This window comes from Daphnia pulex, chromosome 10 (assembly GCF_021134715.1).
Source record: "Daphnia pulex isolate KAP4 chromosome 10, ASM2113471v1".
Classification (NCBI taxonomy): domain Eukaryota; kingdom Metazoa; phylum Arthropoda; class Branchiopoda; order Diplostraca; family Daphniidae; genus Daphnia; species Daphnia pulex.
In genome coordinates this window covers 2,958,905-2,969,325 of record NC_060026.1, presented here as the reverse complement: position 1 = coordinate 2,969,325, position 10,421 = coordinate 2,958,905, and the positions used below count along the sequence as shown (strand labels likewise).

Below are 10,421 nucleotides of genomic sequence, written 5' to 3'. Positions count from 1 at the left end.
CAAGAAATCTTGACACATACGTATAAATCACTATACAAGGCTATAAACTGCATTTGATTCAACGTTATGGCCGTGAGCGATTTACAACCTTCGATAGCCAATAAGTTTTCAATAATCTAATTTCTACAACTGCACCTCCCGAGTTTGACGTCAAACCAACAAGTCATCTGACTGTCGACTATAGCCGCAAAATTTCATAAAATGTCACAAATGTTTTGATCTATAAAAGGGAATTTGGATTATCAACAGTATAAAAAGGTCAGTGGTATAGTTAGTCTTTTGTCTAGCATTACAAAAGTTGTCATCACGGCGCCTCTTAACGATGACTTGACGACTTGGAGTGATATACGCCCGAGCATTCAACATGTCACGAAGTTTCACTCGACATTACTACTTTGACTATATACAACAGGGCGACGACCACCAACTTTGATACATAAGTACGCAGTCTTTTCTGTACGTATCCTAAGGGTCGAATATTCAAATTATTTTCAAACATCAAATGGTACAGATGTACACGCAGAAGTCTAACTTTTGCGGACTCCCATTTGGGATGGAATACACCGAAACTCTGACGACGCGTCTTTCATCTACGTTCAATGTTCGAGTAGTTTCACGTGGGTTCAAACAAGAGCAAACTCGAAAAGTTTAAGTGAACTTGATTAAATAAACCTTCCAGAGTGCTGCGCGAATTTCTCTCCCCTTTCTTTTAGCTATACTCTTGCGTAATGAAAAACTCTAAACAAATAATCCCCTGATGGCCATCAAAGAGCGCGGCTATCGGGAATTTGTTTGTGATGGGGAAAAAACAAAAGGCGATGGGTCGTGACGTACCAAAAAGACTAGATAGCAGCTGATATTCGTAAAAACTCTTTCACGTGGATTGCGTTTGGATGAAACGGATAGTACGTATAGGCCTAAAAGGCCAGCTGGGAAATCTTATTATTCAAGCCAATTTGTGACCAGCGCGGGTGACAAAAAAATAAAAAAAGGACACACCCAGTATATAGTCAATAGAATTTGTTAACGATGCCGTTTTATGCGTGGCTATAGTGTGCTGCATGTCAGAGGTGGTAAATAAGACCCCCGTCTGTCAATCTCAACTATCTCGTTTTCGGTATAATAAAAGTCGCGGCTGAATGCGGCAGCCGGCTGGTATACTGTTCATCAATCAAAGTCAGTTTGGCTGCTGCTGCTGCCTTGATCGTATTAAAGGCTCGCTCCGAGAAATTGATTTGCATTATTCTGAAATGCATCTCGGCAGCCAAATTGGCAGAACATGGTGGACATGTCGAGGTGCCTGTTCTTCCTAATTATTATTCAGTAGGGATGTTGTAGACGTGACATCCGATTATTAGCTATAATGCCATCAACGGACCTTTCGTGATACACGAATTGCCCACTTAACAGTAGTACCCTTTTTTTTCTTCTTCTATTAAATCAGAGCAAATAAAATAAAAATAAAAGTCCGTAGATACAGTCGTTCTCTATGCGCGTCATCATTTCTGATGTTGACTCAGCCGGCACGTTTTCCCCGGAATATCTATTATGCGTTTTCGTCGTGGTTTTCTAATCCGTACTATAAACCTATTCTCTGTCTTTTTTTTTTATTCAACAACGTATGCAAATAGCCTGGAAGAGTTTCCGGCCAAACAAACCGAGTTCGACTTTGGACGGCGGCTTCTATTGACCAGTGAAAAAGTTCAAAGCGACGACGACTCTCTACAAGAGAAAAGCGTTATTAGTTATAGACGTTTACATTGGTAGGCCCATATTATAGGCGTCGTTCAGTCCAGGATATTTCCAACAGTCTATGTAAGCACAGTAAATTCGATCGTTGCTAAAATAAAGATGAAATATGACTTGAGATGGAGGACACAAAATTTCGCCAGACTTGGTTACCTAACTTGTTACCAAGTGAGATGAATGACGACGTTTATATGTTCCGAATTTTTGCGCGTTTCCCAATGGCGAAACTGTTGGATTCGCCCAAAAAGTTAGGAACAATTTTCTTTTGGACATTGGAGGTCAAAGTCTCTATACTTGAAAGGAATAACCGAGTCAAAAGAAGAGTTGTTTGACAGTCAATTTAAGAGAATCGTCTGAAAATCACGACACGCGAATCCACTTTCAGCTCGTCCTCCACATACACAGGCATCAAGATGTGTGTGGCAAACACAAGTTCTTTTTGTGCAATAAGCAGTTGCTTCTTCTCATCGTCACCGGCAATTAAGCGCCCGAGACGCTGACGATACGGCGGGAGACGCTTAACGCGCAGGTTGAAACCACCCGGGAAATCTTCGATAGAGAAGGAGGCGTTGCTATAGACCATCCGCACGCGACTCGCACGGTATAAAAGCCCCGGATGCTGGCATGGGCCAACCGAGTCGTTTTCAGGATCAACCATACATACAACAAACCTCGGCGTGTCAAGGAATTCCGGCATCATTCGTCTCTTCTTTTCTATCACCCCTCCGCCCTTTTCTTCCAAAAAGTGATTGCAATCTTGTACGCGTTCGTGTGTCATCGTCTACACTTTCTCTCGGTAAGGCTATATAGACATTTTCAATGTGTGGCTATAAGATTTGTGATATAGTATATGGAGGCGGACAAGGGCGTTTTGATTGTGATACGCATTCCTGGTTTTCGTCAATACGGTTCATTTGTCAAACGGGGGGCGGGAAAAGTCCAATTTGCTAACCTTTATAGACGTCACAACAAGCCATATTGATGATTCTATACATCTCGTTAACGTCGTAAGTCTTTGACGGCTTTTAGAAAAGACTGTGACGTAGGAGAACTCTTGAAGGAAGAACAAAAGATCTTCATTTAGAATTAAAAAAAAAGATAAATTCTTAATTTGTCGCAGATTCGAATTGATGCGGCCGAAAAACGAAATGCTCTTCCTGTCGACCGCCTTGTTCCTGCTGGTGGCTCTCCTTCAGTCTTCCCAATGCACGGACGTTAACAACGATTCGTCGGTAATCGAAGCCGTGGGTGGTGCTGGTGACTCTCAGGCTAAAGCTGAGAGTCTTGCCTCCACCGAAGACAAGCTGTCTTCGGCTTTGACCGCTGATGGAATGGCTACACGAGCCCGCTACTTCAAATCCTTTGGCGGCAATCCTACCGGCGATCCCAATCTCAACATCTACTCCTTCGGACTTGGCAAACGGACAAGCAGAAGCTACTCGATCAATCCTTATTCTTTCGGACTGGGCAAACGAGCCGGCAATGCCAAGAGTTATCCGCAGCAAATTCCCTATTCGTTCGGACTGGGAAAGCGCAATCCTACCAAATACAACTTCGGATTGGGCAAACGACCCGACAGGTACTTATTATATATTTCGCTAATTTGACAAATGGCTCTTTCTTACGTATTCTAGACGCAAGAGATTTAACGGTAGTATCTCTACAGATTCGGATTCGGACTGGGCAAACGCAACTTGAAAGACGACGATTTGGATCAGTGGCAGAACGACGAAGAATATTCGCAATTCGACGATACGGAGGAAGACATCGAAGGGAGAGAGGACGACTCTCAAGAGATCATGGATGTCAATAAACGATCTCAAATGGCAGCGGGACAACAACAGCAGCAACAACAACACCAGGCCTTTTTCCCCAGCCACTTGCAATCGGCTTTTTACGGCGGGCCCTTCATGTCCAATTTGGCGAGGGCGAATACTCACGGTTTCGGCAAGTCACGCACTTTTAATCAACAGGCTGCAGCACACGATCTTCCAAATCTCGGTAAACGGCTGCCAGTCTACAATTTCGGGCTGGGCAAGTAGAAAAAGAATAAACTAAAAAAACAAAACGACGCGCCGAGATGAAATGAGCCGCTCCACGAAAAAAGAAAAAAAAGGATTGACGGCCATATCCTACGAGTCTTTTAAATACTATCCATTTTCTCTTTTATCCGTTTCCCGATTTCATCATTTTTAAATATTGAAGGAAAATACTAAAAGTTTGTACTCCTAACATCATTCTTCATGAATTGCGTTAATATCTGCTGATAATTCCAACATGTGAATATATCAAAAACATTGAATGAAAAAAAATAGGAGTCTTATTTAAAAAATACATATCCGACGTCAATGTTGAAAAAAAAAACCAACACCTAAAAATATCCTTGACATTTTCCTCCCTTTTTATCCCATAGAATGTTATAGGCTTGCTTTGCTTCTGTCCTATCCACTCTCCGTAATTTCTGCCGAATTTATAATATTTGAACGCTTGGTATTTTACTTTGAGCTTCTTGACCGAGAAAAAACGTTGCGACTGCATACATTATCAAAAAAGGAACTTGTGTGTGTCGACTTGTGTGATGTGAAACACGAAAAAGCTACTTCCCATTGATAAAAATAATAGGGTGAAATAATATCTGAATATACACGTCCTCCCACGCGGAGTCTCCAGAATACTCGCTAGACATTTACATAACGGTTCCTTATTATTGCGACTTTTGCGAGTGTGGTAGGGGGGTAGTGTACGTTGTTTCTTTGTAAAAAGCGCCGGGTTCATCTTTTATTCGAGAATCATACAAACGGAAAAAGTGACGTCATGACGCCTCCTCATGTAAATGTCGCACAAGTTTTTGTTCAAAATGTTGGAAACTAGTTCGGGTGTTACGACTATATGTACATTCGGATAAAACATGGAAACAAAACTTTCACGCCGCAGCTTCATTATTTTCTAGCTCAAAGGGATTTGACGTCTATTGTTTCGTTCTTACAATCGATTGAAAATTTCCAACGCATCTTTCACCACATTACTTATCCGCCTTGGAGAATAAAAGACTCGAGCTTTGTGCCTAATAGAACAGGAAAGTGCTCTCCAATCAACCAAACGATAATTGCGGCTTCTAAAGAGCATATTGTGAATAACGATAAGTCGTAAAAGCTTTCCTACCTTCAAAGGGCGTGCTTGGCTGCATCGTTTAAAAAAGCAATTGAGATCACTTTATATACTCGTGTCTAGGCGAAGAAGAACCGCAGACTTTTAACACGCTACGACCTCATTTGTATTGATAGACCTGTGAGAACAAAGTCTGTTAAGATGCCTCTGATGGAGCGGGGGCGTTACTAAGGATGCTGCTAAGCTTCTGTTGCTGCTTCTCGTCGAGCTTTAATTGTTCGCTGATTCTCTGCGCCATGGTCGTGACGTTTTCGTATCCCATTTCGGCGGCGTAGTCAATCGCCATCTATTTCCCAGAAAAAAAAAGGTATATTTGTTATACGTCAATTTATAATTTTGGGTGATTATTGCGATGCATAGAAAAGAAGTGGTGGGCATACCAAAGCCGTTGCGGAATTCTGGCGCTCAATACATTTCTCAATGAAAATGTTTAACGTTGCTAACGGGAAGTAGGAGGACAACTGATTCTTCAATTGGTTGACTTTAATCATGACTTCATCCGCAGAGTCCAAGTCGCCGTATTGGAGAAAAAGTTTCATCAGATTGCCGAGCATCGATCCGGTCCACCTATAAATGTTTAAGACATTTTTGTTATCATTGCAAGTTAGTGAAGAAAGTTCCTGATAAAGAGTACCGCAAAGAAATGGTTCGATCCTTCTCTTCGGCTGTTTTAATAACTTGATTGACGTGGGACATGATCGCTCTAGCTGTAGCTAAAACAGGATCGACGTCATTTTTATCTATAACGATCGTAGGGTCCGGTCCTGAACCGCAAGTCAAAGCCTCCAGAAGAGCCTCTAGAACCGAATCCCTTTCAGACAATTCAAAATAACGGGCGTCGCTCCACAGTTCGGGAACATATTGGATGGCCGAGGAACTGGATATGGATTTGATGACATTCTGTTGGAAGATAAAAATTTTTTTATTTTTACTATCCACACAAATAGCCGATGAGAAATGCAACAACTGAAATCTTACCTCAAACACGTTCTGTTCGGGCGTGTAAATGTGGGGGACCAGATGACGGTACATTTCCATAAAAGCTTCTGGACCTTCAGCTCGGCTGAGAAGAAGCAGAAAGCTGCGACTAAAATGTTCATAAAAACAGAGAGGTTGGAGCAAAAAAGAATTCTTTTTTAAATGTCTTTCAATCCATACTAGTAAACAGACTCCTTGTAGGAATCTCCGATGAAAACTTGGTTCTGAGATGAGGAAAGAAGACTGTGTAGTCTTTTTGCCAATTGCACGTCGTCTAAATGATAATTGCAATTTTTCATGGCCTCGCTAAAGAAAGTGACGTCTTCTACGTCCTGAAACGTCAAAACATTTGCCTAATGTAAAAGATGTATTGCGTTGAAAATGTAATTTTCTCACTTGGATTGGTGGCATTTCGTTTTCAATTCTGCGAACAATGTCTATAAGAATGTTACTCCTTGGACCCTCTGTTTCGAGAAATGAGAAAGAATCGATAAAATTTATTTGATTAAACAATGATTATTTCTGTTTACTATCTCGACAGAAGATCTTGAGGAGGGAGGTGTAAGTTCCTAAAGATGGTTTAACTCCAATAGACTTGAAATCTGACATCAATCTTGATGCCTTTTCACGAGCTACTCGGGTTATTGGCATACGAGAAATGGACTGCAAAGCGGCATTCAAACTACGGACGTCTGGCTTTATTCCAGCATGAGCCATACTTGTAAGAATATCCTGAGAAGACCAAAACATTACAATTTTGTAACTTGGTAATTTTTAGACTTAAACTCACGTCAATCAATGAAATAATATATTCTCCATCTTCTCTGATGATTCCGCTTATTTTCAAAATACTATTGTAGGTCATTAAATCCGGTTGGAAACCGTCGGCTAACCATAAGAAAAACAAATACAATTACGACTGCTTTTAAATTTGAAAAATTTCCACAGCAATACCTAGCATTTGATTATAATGCTCCCATGCACCCACAGCTTGTCCGTGCTTTACCATTCCACAAATCAGGGCATGATAAGCCTCTGGGGTTTTTGTGTCCAAGCCACTGAAAATTCTTTCTGCCAGTCCATTGCTCCTAATTATAGATCATTAATTTGCATTATTTCCAGCACATCATTTTCATTTATAGTTGATGTGTACTAACTTCCATGTACTCTTTACTTGGTCCCTCATGCCTTTCACCCCACTTCTGAACCATCTTTCTTCAATCAATTCTTCACTTAATTGATCCTCTTCATTATAAAAGGAAATAAACTCCAAAAAAGATTGCTTTGTTGCTGACCTAATTTCTGAAGAAAAAAAAATTATTAGTTATTTGCTTAAAATTTCCCTAGTCCAAAAATTACCTGATGAATCAAGCTTTCCATAGACATGGATAGCATTTGCAACTTGTGAGGTTCTAATATACTTCTTTAACAAGTCTTCTGTCATTGGAGTACTTTCGGTAAGCTTTTCAACTGGGGAAAAGGCTTCAATAAAAGGCTCTGCATTTCTTTGATTAAACAAATCGGCATGTTCCTGTTTGATCCAACTGGCAGCTTTCCTTCCTGCTTCCTGTGCCAGTGCATAAGTACGCTTGGCATGATTTGATGCAGGAATCAAATATGGATCATCATGGAACTTGTAATGAGGACCAGTAGGGTCTCTCTTAACCGTTGATGCCAAAGCCTAAATGTTAAAATGAAAAAAAAATAAATAAATAAATAAACAATACACTAGAGGGCAATATTTTATTTTAAATACCTCTAATATGTCTGTGGGACCCCGCGGAATATATTTAGGTATTACAATCTCTTTTGCCTCAGAACTAAAAGAATGTCTGTTATTCGTGACTACCGGTCGACCAGATTTCCATACAGAATGAAATCTTTTAAAATCAATCAAAAAAGTTATGAAATGCAAAAAACGATGTAGAAATAGAATCTTTAGAGTTTTACCTCCCATTCTTAAATAAATGCTGCACAATTAATGAATTTAAGTTCGGGCAAGACATCATTCCAAATTTTCGGGCAATTTTGAGCTGACTATTATTGCCGAGCAGACGACGCGGTAAAATCAGTCTGCTAGATTGCACGTGTCGTCTAGCAGAGGTAGTGAGCCAGTTACAGTTTTTTTAAAAAGCTTAAACGTAATTGATTTCGATAATTTATTGCCATGAAACACAATCAATGTGACAACGGGTTTAGAGATTCAGTTCAGATTAAGCTTGATTTTTTAGGGGAACGGCCTTCTTGTGACCATGGTAAGCATTTCTTGAAAAGTGATGTATTCTTCTAGTTGTTTACCTTCCGAAAATTTTTTGCTAATTTGTATTCAACAACTTTATGACAGGACCGATGTTACTATTTGAAAAAAGTTCAAATGTGGACAAAAGATTTTTTGCATGTTCGGCATATCGAGATCGAAAGTTGTGTTCTGCCTATGTTTTGGAAACAGATTGGAAGAACGATAAGGAAAAGGAGCCAAAGGAAAGTCAACTTCTCTCAACTTCAAGGAAACTAGACTACATCAGGGAAAACATTTTGGACAAACCAGATTCGTCTGTGGAGTATAAAAGCTATTGTCACTCATGTGGGGAACTTTTTGTTCATGACGAAAAACATGTTAATCACCAAATTACAAAAAGAATCTCAGAAGATCTACTAAAAAAACCTTCTCAGGTATTACAAATGTTTTCTTGATATATTGCTTAATATGAATTCCAGATTTTTAAATCAAGTTTTTAGATCCATTAGATCACTCCAAAAAGGAAGCACAGTATTTTTTCTCTGAAAACTCCATAAATGTAATATTAGGGTTGCTTCAAGATGCAAAAGTTAATCATGTACTCTGCATTGCTTGCCCAACAATCTTTGAAAGACTGAGAAATGATGGTTCCAAGAAATGTTTGATGCTTGACCTTGATATTCGATTTGTAAGTTTTTCTATACAGAAAAAATTTATCCCAATTTTTTGCTTATGTTTTCTTATTTTCTCTAGCGTCAATTTTATGGTCCCCAAGAATATTTACTTTACAACATGTTCAATCACCACTTTTTCAATGGTATTGAAGGGTTTTCCATTTATGAACAGTTTTTGAAAGAAGCTAAAAATAATTTGGCTGTGGTAATGGACCCACCGTTTGGAGGTAAAGTGGAAATTATCGCGCACACCTTGCGAAAAATTGACGGCGAGTACAAACGTCTGAATGGAGTAAAGTCTTCTGAGATCTCCAGTAATTAATTTATTGTTCTCATTTAAAAGTATAATTCACTTAATAACTTCTTCCTAACAGATTTTTGGATATTTCCCTATTTCATGGAGTCTCAAATTCTTAATAAATTACCAAATTTTGCTATGCTCGACTACAAAATCGAGTACACCAATCACAGCCAATTTCAGAAAGGTACCGATAGGTTGAAATAGTATTAAAGTTGAACCTTATTAACTCCATCTTTAAGGTCCTAAAGGGAGAAAGCAAGGATCTCCTGTCCGAATATTTACAAACGTCAACTTGCAGAAACTTAAGTTACCTGCCAGTGAAGGATATCGCTACTGTGGTCTTTGTAAAAAATGGATAAGTCCCGAAAACAAACATTGCTCGAGCTGTAATTCGTGTACATCTAAGGTAACTATAATAAGATGCAAAATTCAAAACACCTGTTTCACAAGAATTTATTTACATAGGATGGAAGGACCTATGTACATTGCGTCAAATGCCAAAGATGCGTGAAACCCACTTGGATTCACTGTGTGAAATGCAACAGATGCGCTTTAGCAGAACATCCGTGTATGCTGTTTCAAGAGCGAACCAAAGAAGTAGCTAATCTTAAGGTAAAACTTGGTTAAATTTACAATGGAATTAATCTAATAGAACTTATCGTATGTTTATTACAGAAAATAAAGACGGACAGTTTTTCTATTGCGAAATCCACAACCAAATGGACCGTGACCGAGCATAGAAATACATAATAAAGTTGTCCTCGATTTTATTACAATCCTCTTAGTCTATTCATCTGGATCGAACTGTGGGAGGTAAGCGTAAAAACTAAGATAATAGCGTATTTTAATCAATATTCATTTAACCAAAACTCCGTTGTATAAGATTAAGAATCCTGAGGCGTAACCCTTCAACTACGAGTGGTGGATAATATCGCTCTATTATTGGTCATTAATAGTTATTGTCCTTGAAAGGGTTGTTATTTTTTTTTACATTGCGCTGACTAATGTAGATTTGCTAGGATTTAAAATTTTCTTCATAGACTTCTTATTCAAAATAATTTAAAAAATGCGCGGAAAATTTTTTTTAGAAAGAATCGTGTTTATTTTTCCAGAAAAGTTAATTGAATGATATCATGAAAATTAAGACGGATTAAAAGTTGCTTGAGAGTATCTCCATAGTAACCAATTACATACTCATAATCGTGAAGATCAGAACAACAGCACCTATCCAATATAGTCGTCCTTGTAAGAAGCCAAAAGAAATAGCACTGTGAAGCTCTACTTTTCGTTCACGATCGTGTTGTAACTGCGT

At 39.0% G+C, this 10,421-nt stretch overlaps 3 protein-coding genes across 3 annotated transcripts; 2 read left to right on the top strand and 1 right to left on the bottom strand.

The window, feature by feature from the left end:
* The first annotated feature begins 2,372 nt into the window (after positions 1 to 2,372).
* Positions 2,373 to 4,423, top strand: LOC124205233 (allatostatins-like). Its single transcript, XM_046602615.1, has 3 exons — positions 2,373 to 2,545; positions 2,870 to 3,328; positions 3,416 to 4,423. Exons 2-3 carry the CDS (start codon positions 2,880 to 2,882, stop codon positions 3,789 to 3,791), a joined length of 825 nt encoding a protein of 274 aa, XP_046458571.1. The 5' UTR covers positions 2,373 to 2,545; positions 2,870 to 2,879; the 3' UTR covers positions 3,792 to 4,423.
* A 576-nt stretch (positions 4,424 to 4,999) lies between these two features.
* Positions 5,000 to 8,003, bottom strand: LOC124205227 (protein PTCD3 homolog, mitochondrial-like). Its single transcript, XM_046602608.1, has 13 exons — positions 7,846 to 8,003; positions 7,652 to 7,775; positions 7,255 to 7,576; positions 7,053 to 7,197; positions 6,850 to 6,983; positions 6,686 to 6,783; positions 6,426 to 6,627; positions 6,292 to 6,359; positions 6,076 to 6,227; positions 5,896 to 6,004; positions 5,552 to 5,817; positions 5,298 to 5,484; positions 5,000 to 5,203 (listed from the first exon to the last, which is right to left on the bottom strand). The coding sequence occupies exons 1-13, from the start codon at positions 7,902 to 7,904 to the stop codon at positions 5,054 to 5,056; spliced, it is 2,016 nt and encodes a 671-aa protein (XP_046458564.1). The 5' UTR covers positions 7,905 to 8,003; the 3' UTR covers positions 5,000 to 5,053.
* On the top strand, positions 7,957 to 9,871 carry LOC124205230 (rRNA N6-adenosine-methyltransferase ZCCHC4-like). Its single transcript, XM_046602610.1, has 8 exons — positions 7,957 to 8,150; positions 8,240 to 8,568; positions 8,628 to 8,822; positions 8,888 to 9,122; positions 9,183 to 9,293; positions 9,349 to 9,515; positions 9,575 to 9,721; positions 9,785 to 9,871. Exons 1-8 carry the CDS (start codon positions 8,063 to 8,065, stop codon positions 9,857 to 9,859), a joined length of 1,347 nt encoding a protein of 448 aa, XP_046458566.1. The 5' UTR covers positions 7,957 to 8,062; the 3' UTR covers positions 9,860 to 9,871.
* Positions 9,872 to 10,421: the final 550 nt, after the last annotated feature.

What these genes read in the sequence shown, in the direction of transcription:
- LOC124205233 (XM_046602615.1), top strand. Translation starts at nt 2,880, where the DNA reads ATGCGGCCGAAAAACGAAATGCTCTTCCTGTCGACCGCCTTGTTCCTG. An exon ending in TTGGGCAAACGACCCGACAG is followed by an intron (nt 3,329 to 3,415) that starts GTACTTATTATA and finishes GTATCTCTACAG; the next exon opens with ATTCGGATTCGGACTGGGCA.
- LOC124205227 (XM_046602608.1), bottom strand. Translation starts at nt 7,904, where the DNA reads ATGATGTCTTGCCCGAACTTAAATTCATTAATTGTGCAGCATTTATTT. An exon ending in ACGAAATGCCACCAATCCAA is followed by an intron (nt 6,228 to 6,291) that starts GTGAGAAAATTA and finishes TTGACGTTTCAG; the next exon opens with GACGTAGAAGACGTCACTTT. An exon ending in TACAAGGAGTCTGTTTACTA is followed by an intron (nt 6,005 to 6,075) that starts GTATGGATTGAA and finishes TGAACATTTTAG; the next exon opens with TCGCAGCTTTCTGCTTCTTC.
- LOC124205230 (XM_046602610.1), top strand. Translation starts at nt 8,063, where the DNA reads ATGAAACACAATCAATGTGACAACGGGTTTAGAGATTCAGTTCAGATT. An exon ending in TACTAAAAAAACCTTCTCAG is followed by an intron (nt 8,569 to 8,627) that starts GTATTACAAATG and finishes TTTTAAATCAAG; the next exon opens with TTTTTAGATCCATTAGATCA. An exon ending in GTAATTCGTGTACATCTAAG is followed by an intron (nt 9,516 to 9,574) that starts GTAACTATAATA and finishes TTATTTACATAG; the next exon opens with GATGGAAGGACCTATGTACA.